Raw genomic sequence first — 18,136 nt, forward strand, 5'->3', positions numbered from 1 at the left:
TGTGTGTCTCTCTCTCTCTCCTCTCCTCTTGTGAATCCTGCTCTCATCCTCTAGCCTGCAACTATTTATACTACGGCTCAAGAGTCGGACAAAAAAAAAGTGGAGTAGTGACGAAAGAGACAGAGGGATGGATGGATAGATGACGGAGAGGGGTGTGTAAAGTGAGCAGAGTAAAATAATAAAAGCTCAACAATGCTGCCCCTGCTCAACAATGGGCTCAACAGGTGGAGAGAGGAGAGAGAGAGAGGCAGAGAGTGAAGGAGGGGAGGAGAGAGAGGGATGCAGACAAGAGAGGGAGTAGCCCGGAGGGACGAGGCAACAGCTTGTCTCCGACAGTGAAAGAGAAAAGAAAGAGAGGAGGAGAGGGACAGAGAAAGGGGCGAGGAGAGAAAAAGGTCATCTTCAAACTCTGACAATGAGAATGAATGGCAATTGGGCCGTAAAGGGCTGTTGACAATGGGAATCGCTCTGAAATGAATAAATATGCCATCAATTTGTCACTTTTTTTGTTAGTTGCCCAAACGTGTTATATTTGGACTCCTCCATCTGATCTCCTATTAAGCCAATGTGTTTTTTTTTATGTTTTGCTAATCTGTTTTAAATCAAATAAAATCTGTTCAATTGTAATAATGTGTGGTTAAACAAATCCTAAAATTGTTTTGTCCACAACCAACAGTCTTAAATAAGAGATTTGTATAGATAATTTTATAAAATAAACAGTGTTGTAAAATGCCAACTGTTGCAACACTTTTGAAAACAGACCCACTAAGAAACCTCATGGGGCAAAATCTCCAAAAACAACTGGTCAGACTCAACCCCCCACCCCCACTCTCCTGGGCATCTCCTCGAGGCAGGAGTGTGTAACTTTTGTTTTGACTCCCGATAAAAAAATAAAAAAAAAAATCACACTAGCTCACGTGGCTCCCTCGCGCAAGGAGAAGGTCCCCTCCCTCCCCTCCCCTGCGCAGAATCTCATTGTCAATGCAACCTGAGCGGCCTGCCGTCGGGAGCGAGGGGTGGGAGCAGAGCAGGGGGGTGTGTGTGTGTGTGGGGGGCAAGGGGGTGTCCCCAGGGGCCTCCTGGCCGAGCCTGTGGCAATCTGCCGCTCCTGTTTAAAGGGCCGTGCCACCAGAGGGGAGGGCTGGCCGAGGTATGTGCAGCAGACAGTGGAGCCGGCCAGGTCAATGAGCCGTATTGTCTCCCTTTTACAAATCAGTGTCAGACACCAGAGGCGCTGCCTTCTGCTCAGTAGGTGGGGGTGGGGTGCGGTGGGGGTTAGGGGTGAGGTGCGGTGCGGTTGCAGGCACATGGACAGGGCACGTAAACACAACAAACATTTAAAAGAAAATGCACGAATACTCTAACACATACTCTGTGCACAAATGCACAAACACATGAGAAGATGTTTTCATATAGCACAGCCTCAGATGCATAGGCATACAATATGTGCACACGTAGATACACACTTACACAGCCGCAAGAGAACTTCCCTGGATGATCTAAGTAATGATGGCATTTTCTGTTTTAGTTTATTACAGTAATTTCCTGCGTATTAGCCACATTGTGTATAAGTCACAGCCGCAGGACAGTGTTTTATGCAAGTTAAAAGAAACAAAACCATATGAATGGCATTTAATTATTAACCTCTTGGCTGAAGAAATTTGGCAAAATCAATGTAAAAGCTTCAGCTAAGAGTTGGGAAATTACGGTATTTGGGTTAGGTAGAATTCGAAAAGTTCAGGTTTAAAGCGTTACGTTTTCTCCTCTTCTTATCATTTTATCTGCACCTGCAGTCACTGACCAGTCGTCATGCTGCCATGGTCTGGATCACAACAATGACATCAACTGTGTAACAACATCTGTCAACAGCCACTGGTTTTTGAATAACCTTGTTGACCTTTATAAGCTGATTAGTCTACGATATATACTAGAGCAGATTTAGGAGGAGAGTTGATTTAGGAGATTTGACAAGTTACCTAATGGCCTGTAGAGTGTAGTAAAAGACAAATGATAAAAGGGTCATTTTTTTTATTTTGTCAACATGCAATTCGACATGCAGTCATATTTTGTTAAACATTTTGGCACAAAGTTGTGATTCTATGGTGACGCTGACCGGAATGTGATCTGAGAAGATGTAGATGCTTTGGTATTTGAGAGACATGGACCTACTGCACTATGGCACTCAAAAGCTTATCGGGCTGTGTTTGGTCATGAAAACCTCATTTGAGGCACCCTGAAAACAGATTGGGCTCGAATGAAAAATTCATTACGCTTTTTTTTTTCTCACTTGGTTTCGTGAGACAGCTGAGGTCAGGTCAGCTGAACGTATGGGGAATGATGCGGGACACACACACACACACACACACACACACACTTATAGGAGGACAAGTGACAGACTGTCAGGCAGGTTGTTTAAGTGCCATGCTAAATTCATATGTCCCAGCTGTATTCAAACAAACACGGTGTGAAAGGCGAGGGAGGGGTAGGGAGAGAGGGAGAGTGAAAGAGAGGACAGCGAGAGAGGGAGAGAGAAAAGGGACGGAGAGAGAGAGAGAGAGAGAGACAACAGAAAGAGCAGCACCAGTCATGAGAGAGGGGCGTGGATCCCCGCCCCTCATTTTCCACCTCATTTGCCGGGACAGTGGAGAACAGTGACCCCATTCACCATGCTTTTCACCCCTCAGACACCTGCTGAGAGAGAGAGAGAGAGAGAGAGGGAGGGATGGACAGCACTGGAGGAGAGGGAAGGAGGGAGGGTGTTTACATCGGGTGACGGACAGGAGACCCGGGTGCGTAAGTTCACTCACTTAACACCCAGACTAAGTGGCTGCGCTCTCTTGAGTTCAGAGAGTTAGTCGTGGCTGACACCCTTCATGAAATAAAAGAGAAAGTACCTCTTCAGTCTCTCAGCGCTGAAAGAGTTTTATGTGCGAAGAAGAGTGTTGAACATGTGGGAATGTTAATACAGACACTTAACAAGAAAAAGTCAAATACACGTGTAGTGAGTAAATGAGTCATGTGCTTTCAAGAAATTAAGGGACAGCAGTGGTTTCAAAAATGCACTTCAATGCATCAGACTTTTTCTGATTCCAGTGGTCCAGGCATAAAAGTTAAAGTACTGTACAGTGTAAAGACTTAAATATTGAGTGGATCTAAAAACAATGCACACTCTTCACAGAAAACCACTGTGGATATTTGCCATTTATGAAGGATTAACATGAAGACTGCAGTCAGTAACGGGGACATGAAATGAACCAATGACATTAAACATATAATTCATGAGATTTTTTTTATTGATTAATTTGATCATTCATGGTGTAATACACATACAGCAAACAGGTCCCCGGTCTTTATAAAAAAAACATTTCTTTGTTCTTATCGGACAGTTTTGCTCGCCACTTTCTTGAGAATAACAAAACAAAAGGAACCAAATCCGAGTTAACTGGCAGTTATTTATTGTTTAAATAAATGGTAAATATGTCATGATATTGTGGTTTAAAAAAGGAAAAGAAATGGTAACGCATGCAGCATTTGCACTGGGCTGTGATAGCATCACGCAGGTCACAACATCAGGCTGTCAGTGAGCCAATAGCCTCTTTCATCTCCTTTCCCAATCGGAGGGACACAGACACTTAAACATCCTGCACATTAAAAAAAGGCCAGAAAAACATTTGACAGAATTGTATGCAAACAATATATAGACTAACGAAGACATGAAAAAGCACATTTTAGCAATCTTTTTTTAAACAGATGATATACAAAGCTTACACAAAGACGGAGAAACAAACATAGCTTTTTCTTCTCCAACTAAAACTGCTCTCCCTCTCTTCAATTTCACCACTACCATTTTCATATGTCACCACAATGCCCGTTCACAGAGGACACAGAGAATACGAACTGGAACACAGACAAAGTTTTGCATTTTGCCACTCAACAGACCAAGGTCAGAAAGGGAGAAAACAGGCAGGCATGACAGGTGAGAAACTCTATTGCAATATACGCTGATTACATACCTTAAGGTTACTATGGATTTGTAGCACAGCATAGTATTACAGATACCTTCCACAAAGAGAACATAAACACAAAGAGAGGACAAGCATCCTTCTGCGCTACACCGACTTCACATAAGTGGCCCTCTCTGTTCATCCAATTTCAGAGGATCCTCCAAAACAACCATCGCGCTACACTTAATCACACAGTGTATTAATAACCAGGAAGTAAAAATCACTGACATTTAAATGGTGGCCATATCTTGATGCTACAGTAATATATTCATGTCAATAAGTTCCGTTATAAATCCCTTCTGGTGCCTTTGCATTTGGTTAAGCAGAGGCTGGTTTATTGCACACGTCCCTCTTATTCTAGAACTTTTCATATAACAACAGTTAGTGTAAAAATGCCTTCATCAGGAATAAACAGCGCCAAAGCACATCCATATAAATATGAAAAATGATCCTAACTATCGAGTCATTAATACACCATTAGGATAAAGTGTAGCCAAGTTTTTTATACTTTAAGCTCTTATGCACAAACAGTACAGTCTTTCATGCGTCATCCAAAACACTTCAATTCCTTATAAAATGCTCTCAGTCCAACAGTCCTCGGAGTTTAGGGGTATGTGGGGGGAGGGCGTGGTGGTACTATGCAGCTGCCTGGTTGGCTGCCTGCCGCAGCAGCTCCACCCTCTGATTGGTTGAGTAGGTAGTCTGTCTCGTGGCTTTGTGACATGGAGTCACAAATAGTGCTGTCAACTTCCCTGGGGGGAACGTACAAGTCCAACACCTCCAGCACTTTAATTGGGAGCTCCTGAGAGAGAGAAAGAAAGAAAGAAAGAAAGAAAGAAGGGAGAGAAAGAAAGAAAGAAAGAAAGAAGAGAGAGACAGACAAAAGGGGCAAGGTAGAAAAAGAGAAGAAAATAAGACACCAGGCAGGATACATAGACAAAGGGGTCAAAACCCTTCAGATGTGAGTCATGTCGGGCGGTGACGCGTGTCCAGTGCGTGTCTCACCTTACAGCTGGCCAGCTGCAGGTAAATGGCCTCAGTACCACAAAGCACCGAGTGGAGATCCAGTTTCATGGACAGCTCATTGATGTGCTGTAATCACATACGCAGACACACACACACACACACACACGCCCAGACATACGCAAAGAAAGACACACACACACACACACACACACACACACGCCAAACAATTAAATCCAGTTTACTGCTAATAAAACATGCTCACATCACCTCACACAAGGTCCCCACACATACCTTGAGGATAGTGTTGAAGTCGTGATTGGAGCCAATCAACTCCCCCTTCTGCGACTCCAGAATGGCACAGGCCATCAGCAGGTGGAAGTTGGAGCATGGCAGACGGGTCCACATCACCTAGAGGACGGGGTAGCATATTTATAAAGATTCCAGCGAGTTCTAGAGTCACTGCCATGAGTCTTTATGTCAACATGGTTTCACGTCTAGACAGTGGCTCACCTCCCACAGAGACAGGATGTCCTCGAAGGAGAACTCTCTCTTGAACCAGATGAGCAGCCATCGGAAACAGAAACAGAGCGAGCCGCTGTCTTGGGAATCTGTGTGTGTGTTTGTGTGAGGAGGAGACGGAGAGAGAGAGAACAGAGGAGAAAAGTGAGCATGAAACACCTCCGAAGAGACACTAGACTTAAAGATGTCACGTAGTTTCAATGTCTACTGTCTGTAGATGTTGGCCTTTGATCACAGAGAGAGTGGGCTGCTGACGAGCTGATTGGCTGATCTGATGAGTGGACGGACTGATTGATTACCTAGATAGTCACAGAGCTCAGGGTCCAGCGCTCGGAGGAGCAAACTGAGCTGCAGGAGCTGATGCTTCATCGCCTCCTGAGATTCCTCAAAGTTATGGTGCTGAAGGAGAGAGAGAAGAGAGAAGACAGAGGACAGAAGAGAGTGGCTTGATTTTGTATTTCTATGATGTATGTATTTCAATGTTGTGCACGCACACACAATGTAGGTGAATAGAGCTAACGTCTGCAGGAGTACTGACCACCATATCCATGAAACCCGTCAGACACCAGAAAGACTCCACCTCATTCTGAGTCACAAAGAGGAGCGGAGACAGGAGGTCACTCATGCCCTGGACGTAGCCTGCAGACAGGACGGGCCAGACACAAGGAGGAGGACAGTGAGCAGACGGCATGAGGACGCTCTACACACACTCCAAAAAACATTGAACTTCAAGAAAAATCCCTATCCACCTATTACTGCTAACATGGACAAACAGCTTGCGATACATAATACATGTAACATAACCTAGGCTATCTCAATCTTATGTTATGTTTGTAATGTTACCTCAATGTTATCTGATCTCAATGTTATGTGTATCTGCTTCAACCTATTCATGGTGTTGGATGACTCTTAAAAACACTGTCATCTGGTGGTGGAGGTTACAAAAGCTAAAACACTGCCATCTAGTGGTGACATGAATGTACTGCAGCAGGCATACCCAGATCAAAGTTGTACATGCAGTAGGTCATGAGGACATCATGAAGCAATACCAGGCCTGGGTTGTCATTCCCAGAGAAGAATGTGTTGTGCCTGTCTGTCCTATTCACATCGCGCTCTGAATAAATCAAAAACACAAGAAAAATCAGACACAATCGACTACAATTCCCAGCATACACCAACAAACAGAAAATAAAGGGATGCATAACAGGCGGCAGAACAGACCTATGAGGCTGCGATAACCCCTGAGCAGGGAGTTCCTCATTTCTTGCTCTTCGCTGACTGACTTCCACTGAACCTTCATCCTGAAGTATTCATCTCTGAAAATGGAACAGTGACAGTTAGAGAGACAAAACAAGCAATCACATTTTCTAAACCAAAAAAAAGAGGAAGAGGAACCACAAGACAAATAATAATAGGATGTAAAATAGAGTGAGACTCACGTTTTTGCTCTGACGATATCTTCCCTTTCTTTGGCAGTGCTTTTCCAAGGATAGAATCCCAGCAGAAACTTCCATACTTCCTTCCGCAGGGATGGAGTGATCCCCTGTGTTAGAGAATCATCATATGATGATTTGTGTGGTGGTGAAGGCTCAAATCATGAGCAACAACAACAGCTGCACATTACATAGGGCAAGAAACAACCATGAGGGGAAAATCACGCTTCAAAAAATATCCATTACAGATCTACTCTCTCGTGCTTCAAACTGTATTTTGACAATAAATCCCTTAATGGTGGATAATTAGGCTACTTTGTGTTGGACAGACTGCTACCATAATAAAGGCTGTTAAATTGTCCCATTTTGAACATACCCCTCTGAAAACCAGCTGTTTAACTTGGTCAGGATCTATGACACGCCCTTCTGGGTCAAGAAACTCCTCCCAGTTGTCCAGAGGCGGTCCCCTCGTGACGTCTGGTCTGGGCCCAAGCTCGGCACCCTTTGAAAGAGAGCGAAAGCACGCGCAACAGAGAGAGAGAATGAGTCACCGAAATAGACATACAGACACAGAGAGGAGGGAGACAAGAGAAGTGAAGTGCAGTTCAAGTCCTACAGCTAGCACGTCATCACAGATATGACCTGAGTCATGGGAAACAGCCACGACTAGATCATGAGACTTGCTCTTCCTCTTTCCTGGAAACCCCCCCCCCCACCCCCCAACCATCCCCACACAGCTCATAGGAGGTCCTTTCCTTTACTTCCCTTCCACCCCCTCCCCAACTACCACCCCTCCTTTCCTGCCTCACTTACGGGGGTGATGAGTTCGAATCCCGGCTCGTCGTCAGCGGCATGGAGGGAGTGGGAACCGTGAGCGGACCTCATGCCCGAGTCTGGGGGTCGCAGGGCCCCCCTGAAGAAATTGGTCACCTTGGAGAAACCCCCCAGGGTAGTCGCATAGGGGTCCTGCATGAACCTCTGCAGGGGAAAGCACACACATAAGTGAATGAGTGAGAGAGTGAGTAAATAAACAAGTAATGCCGGCTTTACACCATATGGTTTTCGAGCTATTTTGCAGTTAACTAAATTTCTGAAGTCGGAATGAAATTGTGGGAGTTTCACTGGAGTTGCGGCGTTTTTCTAGTCTTGGCATTACGTTACATGTTTGACATTATCGCAAGTCTTTTAGTCATGGGTAATGTAAATAGTGAGTGATATTTGAGTTGATATCTAGTGCACAATGGGAAATAATTTAAAGGAATCTAGTTGCAGTCTTATAAATAGTGACCTTGCAAGATCCTTAGTTGTTACAAAATCATAGTCTGTGACTTAAAATATCCATGACTTGTCTTCAGATGTGAGAGGGTCTGAGACTGTAGTCTTTAAAAAATCTTTTCAAAGTCTTCTGGTGTAAGGATGGCATAAGGTAAGTAAATAAACAAACAAACGAACAAACAAACAGATACAAACATCAGACACACAGAGTTATACAACAAAAACAAGCAAGCACACACACAAATCATGTCCACACACCCATCCCACTACACACTAACATACCGATACAATATCAGGACTGTTTTCATCCAACAGTTGTTCATCACCTTCCTGTGAGGCACCATTGGAGTCTTTGGGGTAGGCCAGATAGAGCCTCCCATCCACGGGAGACCTGCATAGCACACGGGCAAGAAACAGAGAGGCAACTATAGAGTGAACAGAGTGAGAGCCAAGAAACTGGAGTGAGAGTGTGTGTGTGTGTGTGTGTGTGTGTGTGTGTGTGTGGCTTGGCCGGGAACTCACGGGATGAGGCTGATGTGGTGGCGCAGGGCTCGCAGCAGCTCCTGGGTGCCCCCTCTGTGAAAGTGCAGCGCAGGCAGTGGGTGGCCCCCCCTGCTGGTCACCACCATGAAGTTCCGGCCAAGGGCAAAGCGGGCCCGCCGCAGCGAGTACAGCTCGGACAGAGGGAGAGAGAAAGCGCCCCAGTGACCTATGAAGACAGAGGAGTCTTTTACTAACAACCACTGGGACTTTGCATCACTGCTGATAAAAACAGGGCAGTGCTATTTATAGCCATAACAAACACTTAGAAGGCATTGGGAATGAACGTGTGAGAACATTCGATTTTCTTTGCCTGCTTGACATAACACTTTTGTGTTCGATGCTTTGAACGAGTGCTTTGGATTCGACAATAACATTACATTGACTATCTTGCAGCTAATAACTAATTTAAATTCCTGAGAATTACACATTTGTTGGCAAAGTAACAAGGACCACCTTATTCTAAGCATTCTGTGATGGTTTCAGTTCCCTCAGTTCACATCACTGTAACAATGCTGTTTTTGTCAGCATTGATTTGAATTACCTGTCTCTCGTACTGGAGCACGTTCATGGTCATGCTCTCGCTTCACGGTGCTGATAACTGCCCAGTCAGGTTCATATCCGGGGTCAAAGTTTGTTTCCTCTTCACCTCCATTTTCCTCCTGACAAAAAAAGAAAAGAAAAAAGATTAGTAAAAAAAAAACCCCACACACACACAATGTGTGAATATTAAAGGCCAACAGCAACTGGTGGTGACATTCGCGTCTATGGATTTGACACTCAAGAGATAAAACCATTTTTAAAATGTTGACGTCGACGTGCGTCCGACCTGTGGGCGTTGGCCTTAAAACTGTGGATGCTTGCTAACTCACCTTTTTTGTGTACATAACTGCCGGGGTGCTTCTCCCTTGGTCCTCCAGTGGGCTCCATTCCAGAGTAGTCTCTCCATCCTACAACAACCCAGTTGACAACAGCTTGACATGTTTAATAAGTCTGGGTTGAATTATGTCATATATGGTAAGATTGTAGGTAAACAGAACTTAAGTGTAAAAAAAGACATTTATGTTTTGATGGTTTTCAGTGTGACTCCTACCCGTTCCACAATGCGTATGAATCCAGGAATTGTAGTGTCCTGGTTGTTCCTTTTAGTGTTGGTGTGAAGATACACCCCCTCCTTTTCGAATATTAGCTGGAAAGCATTAATTATATATTGACGATTAACATATTGAGAACCTGTCAACCCAAACAACAAATATATTTGCAATTGTATTTCTATAAGAAGATGTCCACATTGTGGACATGAGCATGTCAGCAAGACCAGATCCCCTCAAAAGCAGCAGTCGTCATCAGTAGGTGAGTGCCCAATCTATAATCCCATCAATGACAAGAGACAGTAACAACTGTATAGGCTGTATGTAAGACTGGTAAAACAAACGTCAGTCTCGAAAGACTCGACTGACGTTTGTTCATCTTGACTTTGTCTGGACTCACACCTTTCAAAAGGGGACCAGACCTATGGTACTGTTAGAAACAGGTCGAACCAGTAACTTAGCGTTCGCTAGTTCCCGTCACTCCAGTGTCTTCAGGCAACATGCACTATTAAACAGGTGTTTAAACTCACTGACGTGTCGACATCACGGGATAACGGGACTTTTGCATCTGGACTCGTGACATTACGTCAACCGAAATCATTGCGATTAACACGATAAGGTTGATATTACAAGGGGAACGGACAACAACAGTGCTTCGTCTGAGATAACAACTCGCTAGCTTATCAGCTAACGTTAACTAGCTAGCTACAAATATCCCTTGTCGCAATTAAATTGGCCATCTATGTATTTGTGTCTTTATAAGTCCTATTGATGATGATGATATGACAATATATTTTTCACATTATAATAGATTTGATGACTTTAAATATCATAAGAGATCTTACCTTGTGACTGCCTGGCTTTGACTCCATTCTTCCGTCGATGGAACACTTTTCCAAAACAACGCAGCGTCAAACGACACTTCCGACTTTCAGGTTGGCCCCGCCTTATGTGACGCATTTATTCCACAAACCAATCTTATTGGGCAAACTGCGCATTCCTTGCCAAACCCTCAACTCACGTGCGAAAGAGTGGACACTGTTTCATGAATAATGTTGCAATATAATGAATCTAAAGTATATTTTTCCACCATTGACACAATTTACATGACTTGGTTAAAAACACATCTTGATTGTTCTATGGTGACTGTGAAAGAGTCATTACAGGAACGCACACGGGCTACCTCATGTATTGATTATGCAATTTCTAGGCCTACTATGCATACAGGTTGTTTTTTTCTTTTCTTCTAATAACAGTGTTTTTTAATCAAAGTCCCCTGCTTGTGCATGTATTCAAGCTCAAATGCTGAAATCATCATGATAGCACACTGGCCAGTATCCCATCCAACATCATTCTGACAGGTATATTAAGTACTGCTGGTCACACTGAAGGACATTTTAAAACTTCAGAAAAACCTGTTGAAGTAGCAGTAGCCTACACTGAAATGTTTGGTGCATTTCACAGCTTTCAGTAGACGTGGACGAGCCCGTTAAGTCACGCGGTCTACGTGCGTGGAGGCAGACTGTAAACAGCGCCATGCACGCAACGACGTCGGAGTCTAGGGGAGAGCTGCATGAAGAGAGGGAGAGATAGACAAAGAGGGATAAAGAAATTAAGTTGGAGACCGTAGGAAGTGTGTGACAGTCATAGGAGGAACCTGAATGTGTAAGTAAAAAGATACTCTGTGCATTATCGTGTATCTATGTTCCTGTGTTGTTGAGCGACGTGAAATAACTGGTGTAAAATGAGCTGGTAGGTAGGGTGGGGGGGGCATCACTGTTAACAGCTAAGCTAAGGTTAGCTTGGCTAACAAGCTGGCGTTCTCACGGCACACTCACATGTAAACGCCAGAAGCATGCATGTAATGTAAGCAAACAACGGTGTACTCTTATGAACAGGACCCAACTGGCACTGTCACCGTAGCAATGCTGACATTGTGAAAACAGCACAAACAGACAAAACGTCAGTTGTTTCGTGTCACGTACTCGGCGTTGGCAGCGCAAGTTGTTGTGCACAGAAAACGCCAGCTAGGAGGAGGGGAGGGGGTAGGTTGAAAGGCCCGGTGGTAATAAAGTAACAGCGTTCGCAGGAGAAGGTGACGTGAGGCATATGCGTCGTCCCAGTATCCATAAATACTCTGTTTATAGAATGCAAGGTTGACTGTGCCAGATTGCAGTTACGCAGTAGGCTAAGCCAAATCACAGCATTAGCCCACAGGCTGTGAGTATCACGTCATGGTAATGTATCTGCTGCTTCCTTGCAATGATAAACAGACGACTGGAGACATAATCTCATCTCATCTCATCTCTCATCTCATCAAACGCTGTTCAGATGTGCGTAATCATCTTCCAAAGCTGTAACGTCCGCTTTTGGCATGATGAACTGACACTTCTTTGTCTGGTTGCTTGAAGACGAGTTCCCTTTTCGCTCTCTATGAATTTTGTGTTTTTCCTTTCGTTCCCAGGTAACATCCGCAAGTGACATCCTCCCGTCTCTCCCCTAGTACTCTCGTGCACGTAGACACGCTTAACTCAACATATCCACCACCAGCCACGCCGTGCCTACTGTAGTTGTGGTGTCCTTAAAGGTTGTCACTCCCATAACCAAAGAAAAACCTACATTAAAGTAAGCCGACCACTTGGCATTCAAGGCAAAGCAGTATTATCTTAGCTCTAAGCTCACAGCTCTCACCATAAGTTAATAGTCACCTGCATAAGGCAATTCAAACCGTCACTTACCTAGCAGTTCATTTTACAGTAACTTACCAACATAGCAAGACATTGTCTGTGGCGCCTACAGATAGACATTCTTTTGAAGTTCCCATAAATTAAAATCATTTTGCATAGGACACCATACACTGTGAGTCACCAGCCGACCAATTAAACATTGCCACACATTCCTTTGAAGCCCTCACTGACAGAACGAGCGAACACCTCAGAGCCACTGGCTGCCTCTCACGTCCACCATGGCCTCTATGACCCAATGCTCCGACCCCGAGATCCCCGACAATCACAAGGAGAGCTGGCTGGCGCTCCTGGCCGCCGCCGAGGCCTACAGCCAGAAGTCGGGCTGCGACCTAGCCATCCTGACCGCCTACAAGAAGTTCCACCCGAGCGCGCCGGAGGGGGACGGCACCAGGAAGCTGGGCACCGGAGGCCTGGCCCCGGCCGGCCGGAGGTGGGACTTCTCCTACCACGTGTGGGGCCAGGGCGCGCTGGCCGAGGCCTCGCGGCGCTACGTGGACGACATCGCCGTGCTGCACTCCACCTCGCTGCTGACGGCGCAGCGGCACACGCGCCTGTCCGCCGGAGACGGCCGGGCAAAGCTGGGAGTGGACATCTCTGACACAGGATCACGAACGGTGAGTCAACAAGGCGTGTAAGAGCTTGGGTCCCTTCACTGGGACTCAGTCATTGTTAGATGAGTCACGCACCAATTGTGCTGTGATTGTTTTGAAGTGTTCACATTCATCTGAATTTCAGCTTAATGTCTTCCAGCTCATATTTCATAATAGCCTGACCTGTGAAGTGACCAAAGGTCTTTATTTGTGGATAGAGAGTGTACAGGTGAAGAGACATCATCATCAAGAGACATCATCAGACACTAAATGCCAGTATTCTTTTCAGACTGGGGACAGCGGCGTGGGAACAGTCAGCCCCAACACACGACTCTATTCGCAGAGCTACCCGTCAATCTACAGCTCGGGAGCCATGGTTGGTCAAACTGGGCCTCAGCACGGAAACGGAGAGAGGGAGAGAGAGCGGGTGGGACTGGAGGAGGCAGAAAGAGAAAGAGAGATTGCCGGAATCGTGGACCTGGAGGAAGAGGGGGAGGAGGACGAGGAGGATGAAGAAGACGACATGGAGGGAAGGGGACGGAATTTAAACGAATCGGCAGGTTCGTCCCCGGCGACCATTTTAGCATTTATATACAGTATACACCAAATTAAAGTTACAGTCAGATTACTTCCCATCCTCACATCCTCCCTCCTCTTCTCATTCGACCTTTTTTCTTTTATTCACTGGCTGTCTTGTTTGTGCTCACTGTTTGTGTCCCTTAGGAGTGTTCTCCATGGATGAGGACTCTCTGTCTAGGGATTGTGAGCCATTCTTTGAGTCAGATGGTGAGGAGGAAAGCACTGATGGTGAGTATTTCTCTCTGCGTTTCTCAAGACTGAGATTGTAAACCCCTACTCGGGCTGTAGTTGTTATGTTTGTGGTCGGTTAATCTGTCATTTTTTTACGGATTAATCAATTAATTGTTTGATCGATACAATGTGGTGACTAATCTGGATTAGTGTTTCGCAGAGCCCAATATTGTGTCCTCAAATGCCTTGTCTTGTCCACACTGCAAATACATTTAGTTTACTGTCATAGAAGCGTAAATATGCTGATATTCACGTTTTAAAGGCTGCAATCAGAGACTTTTCAGGTATTTCCCTTGGAAAAATTACTCAAACCAATGACCAAAATAGTTGCCAATTAATTGACTAGTTGACAACTAATTGATCATTGTTGCAGCCCTTCAGCAAACCTAGCTCTGTACTCTGATGGTATTAAAGGAACTGTTAAGGTCTATGTGTGTGTGTGAGAGAGAGAGTGTCCGAGTGTCCGTTCTTATTCTTGGGCCGCTCTCTAACTGTGTGTCCACTGTTGTGGTCCAGGGTCTCTGAGTGAAGAGGCGCCCCCTCCCTCCCGGTGCATGCCGGTGGGCCACGGCCCGATGTCGGCGCGGCCCCCTCCCCACCCCATGGCCCTGGCCCGCTCGCTCCCCGTCTCCGTGCCTGTGTGGGGCTGCAGGGGCAACAGGGCGGCCCCAGGGGAAAACCACAGCGGTGAACGAGTGAGTTCCCTCAACAGACATGCACTGAATCGCATTAGTGTCATTTAATGGTTAAAGTGTAAGTCCGGCGAAAATTGAAGAAAAAAATGTTTTTTTCTGAATGAATATACATCAACTAAGCCGTGGAAGAAGTATACACTTAGAATCAGTTCGAGACCGCAACCCAATCTGAACCACAGAAATGTCACGCGAGATCTCACACGGAAGCACGGGAGCTATTGCCGGAAGGGACTACTGGTAGTCAAAATCGCATTTTTAGACCACTAACATTGCTCAAAACAGCACCAAACCTCGTCAGAAGCTTGCTCTAGGTGTCTACACATAAAACAAAGCACCAACAACTTGGTTCATGAACCCGACGTTTATAAAAGAAGACTGTTATGAACACTTACCCCTTCCAGTTCCGCACAAGGAAAGTCCGCGATTATAGAACGCAAAGCTCCCGTGCTTCCGTGTGAGATCTCGCGTGACATTTCTGTGCTTCAGATAGGGTTGCGGTCTGATTCTAAGTGTATACAAACTATTCCAAAGTTTACAGACTGATTGGTGCTTCATTTTATGTGTAGACACCTAGAGCAAGCTGCTGACGAGGTTTGGCGCTGTTGAACAATGTTACTGGTTTAAAAATGCGAGTTTGAAAGCGTGAGCTTGTATGCCCTATGCTAACCCACTGTTTGCGATTTTGGGCTGTAGCTCTTGCCCGTGCTAGCTCTGTACTGTGTGATTAGCGAAAAATACTTCTTCCACGGCTTAGTTGATGTATGTTCATTCAGAATTTTTTTTTCTTTTTACATTTTCGCCGGACTTACACTTTAAGGCAAGACGTATATATGGGACAGTGCAGAAAAAGTTAGACCAGTTGTTGAGTGACATTCGAATGAGTTGGCGGTCATATTCAGATTTGCAGAGGTCTCTAATTTTTTTCCAGAGCTGTATGTTGTATTTGTATTGTACCAAGAGCACTGTAATACATATATTCAGACAAGTCGTTTCTCAGATTTTCAGCATTAAAGGGATATTCCGCCATTTTTGGAAATACGCTCATTTTCCACCTCCCCTCGAGCAAAACAATCGATATTTACCTTGTTCCCGTTCATCCAGCCATTCTGTGAGTCTGGCGATACAACTTTTAGCTTCAGCCTAGCATAGATCATTGAATCGGATTAGACCATTAGCTTCTCGCCTGCTAGCTTCATGTTTAAAAGTGACTAAGATTTCTGGTAATTTTCCCATTTAAAATGTGTCTCCTCTCAAGTGAGAAAGTGCAATAAGACCAACTGAAAATGAAACCTGGCGTTTTTCGAGGCTGATTTGACATGGAACTACACTCTCATCTGGTGTAATAATCAAGGCAACTCGCAAACTACTGGCACTACTACTGCTTGTTGTCTATGGGGACTATTTTCAGATGCTGCGTACAATATCACTGCGCCTATGGTACGTTTGCAAGTTGCCTTGATTATTACGCCAGATGAGAGTGTAGTTCCATGTCAAATCAGCCTAGAAAAACGCCAGGTTTCATTTTCAGTTGGTCTTATTGCACTTTCTAACTTGAGAGGAGACACATTTTAAATGGGAAAATTACCAGAAATCTTAGTCACTTTTAAACATGAAGCTAGCAGGCGAGAAGCTAATGGTCTAATCCGATTCAATGATCTATGCTAGGCTGAAGCTAAAAGTTGTATCGCCAGACTCACAGAATGGCTGGATGAACGGGAACAAGGTAAATATCGATTGTTTTGCTCGAGGGGAGGTGGAAAATTAGCGTATTTCCAAAAATGGCGGAATATCCCTTTAAGAGATGTTCAGGTTCTTCATACAATGAAGAAACCTAAGGGCTTCTACGTTGGCATGCATCAGGAACTAGACACGGTCTAAATCTGACGACCAGCACCAGAATGTAACCACTCCCTCTGTCTCTCCAGGCTGGTTGTGCTGACCTGGACCATATTGCTGCCAGTATGAAGGCACTGCTGGCTCCAGGGGCAACCGACGGCACAGAGATGTTTGGAGCACTGCCCCGTCCTCGCCTTAACACTGGCGACTTCTCTCTCAAACACTGAGACACCCAGCGGTTCTGTGTGTGTGTGTATATGTGTGTGTTTGAGAGTGTGTTTGTGTTTGTGTGTGTGTGTTTGTATGTGTGTGTGTGTGTGTGTGTGAGATGATGATGGATAGATGAAAGAGAGAGCGAGAGAGCAAGTGAGCAAGTGTGACTGGACAAGAGCAATGCACGCAGGTTTGTGTTGATGGAGTGGCGAAGAGTGAACGAGTGTTTTTAAAGAGCGACGTCAGGAGTTTAAAGATGGAGTTTAAGAGGAGGAGGAAGAAGAAGAGCTTAAGACAGGCTGAAAATATGAAGTTAGTGCTTACTGGTGGAAGATGCCACCTGGATGGAGAGGTGGGAAGCTGTGACATACTTTAACCACATAAACACTAACCGAGGAACATACACCAGTATACCACTAACTAAACACTGCAGGCCCCTGCATGCAGGCTATGACACTAATGTGACCGCTCACACACTACACACTGTGACAAAAAAAAAGGAAGGAAAAAAAATAAAACACACAAACCGACGCTGCATTAATGCAACACTAACCACCATGATACACGGCCTAGGCCTAGAGGCAGCAACGTAATGCAAAGCGCGGGGCTTTATATGTATGGTGCTGCACGAAAACACATTTGAATTCTCTCACACCAGCACGCACAAGGAACACACATCCACACACTCCCACACACACACGCACACACACAGACACACACATGTTTAAAGATTTGTGTTTTAACTTGACGCAGACAATACAGATTGTGGATCAGTGCTTTCTTTTCAGTGGCTAAGCTCCATTTTGGAAACCGAGGAAGAAAGGGCTTTGCTGACCCACATAGTTCAAGGGTAAATCAAAATGTGATTGTAGGCTGCTCCCCCTCAAAGGAGCTTTTTGATATTTAAAAAGCTGAGGCCTGGCCCAGGGATACAAAGCAGCTTTGTTAACATCCTTTTTAACGGAGTGATTGACCAGCACAGTTACTTAGCAGACGGAATTGTATGATTCTGTGACGTAAAAAAAAAAAAGCAATGATAATTTGTGATTATAATAAAACCATGACTATAAAAGATTTCAGTGGACATTGGTGATTATCTACAACATTACGAAAAAGTGCATTTCAAATTGAAGTGCAGTCCATCTGCATAATTTCAAACTGTTCGGTGTGTTATACCAATGTGTTTTAAATAAACCAGTCATTCTTGAATTTTCATGTGTTTTGTGTGGGTTTGAATATGGTCTTTTGGTCCTGTTCTGCTGACACACAGATCTCTTTCTCCAAAACAAGCAAAATGCAACATTGTGGTTGCAAAAGAAGCAAGGGCTTTGCACAGTGTACATTCTGTTGCAAAAGGTGTCTAATTACAGAACAAGAAGTGGTAGTACAGAAATTGACCTGCTACTAAGAAAAGTCC

General features: G+C 44.8%; 2 protein-coding genes across 4 annotated transcripts; one reads left to right on the top strand and one right to left on the bottom strand.

Moving 5' to 3' along the window:
- Nucleotides 1-3,432: 3,432 nt before the first annotated feature.
- Nucleotides 3,433-10,763, bottom strand: tbc1d17 (TBC1 domain family, member 17). Its single transcript, XM_062531747.1, has 17 exons — nt 10,674-10,763; nt 9,831-9,926; nt 9,610-9,687; nt 9,282-9,399; nt 8,720-8,906; nt 8,480-8,588; nt 7,736-7,900; nt 7,299-7,424; nt 6,929-7,032; nt 6,711-6,805; nt 6,487-6,603; nt 6,028-6,128; nt 5,789-5,888; nt 5,481-5,578; nt 5,262-5,378; nt 5,010-5,096; nt 3,433-4,806 (listed from the first exon to the last, which is right to left on the bottom strand). The coding sequence occupies exons 1-17, from the start codon at nt 10,698-10,700 to the stop codon at nt 4,609-4,611; spliced, it is 1,923 nt and encodes a 640-aa protein (XP_062387731.1). The 5' UTR covers nt 10,701-10,763; the 3' UTR covers nt 3,433-4,608.
- Nucleotides 10,764-11,359: 596 nt separating this feature from the next.
- Nucleotides 11,360-17,928, top strand: akt1s1 (AKT1 substrate 1 (proline-rich)). Of its 3 annotated transcripts, XM_062531750.1 has the most exons (7): nt 11,360-11,493; nt 12,293-12,453; nt 12,736-13,189; nt 13,455-13,725; nt 13,889-13,972; nt 14,492-14,670; nt 16,596-17,928. In XM_062531750.1, the coding sequence occupies exons 3-7, from the start codon at nt 12,794-12,796 to the stop codon at nt 16,731-16,733; spliced, it is 1,068 nt and encodes a 355-aa protein (XP_062387734.1). In that variant the 5' UTR covers nt 11,360-11,493; nt 12,293-12,453; nt 12,736-12,793; the 3' UTR covers nt 16,734-17,928. The 3 variants fall into 3 exon arrangements, with proteins under 3 accessions (XP_062387734.1, XP_062387732.1, XP_062387733.1); XM_062531748.1 differs by having other exon boundaries at nt 12,293-13,189; XM_062531749.1 differs by lacking the exon at nt 12,293-12,453 and having other exon boundaries at nt 11,370-11,493.
- The last annotated feature ends 208 nt before the right edge of the window (nt 17,929-18,136 follow it).

The sequence above is a fragment of the Sardina pilchardus genome, chromosome 3, assembly GCF_963854185.1.
Source record: "Sardina pilchardus chromosome 3, fSarPil1.1, whole genome shotgun sequence".
Classification (NCBI taxonomy): Eukaryota; Metazoa; Chordata; class Actinopteri; order Clupeiformes; family Clupeidae; genus Sardina; species Sardina pilchardus.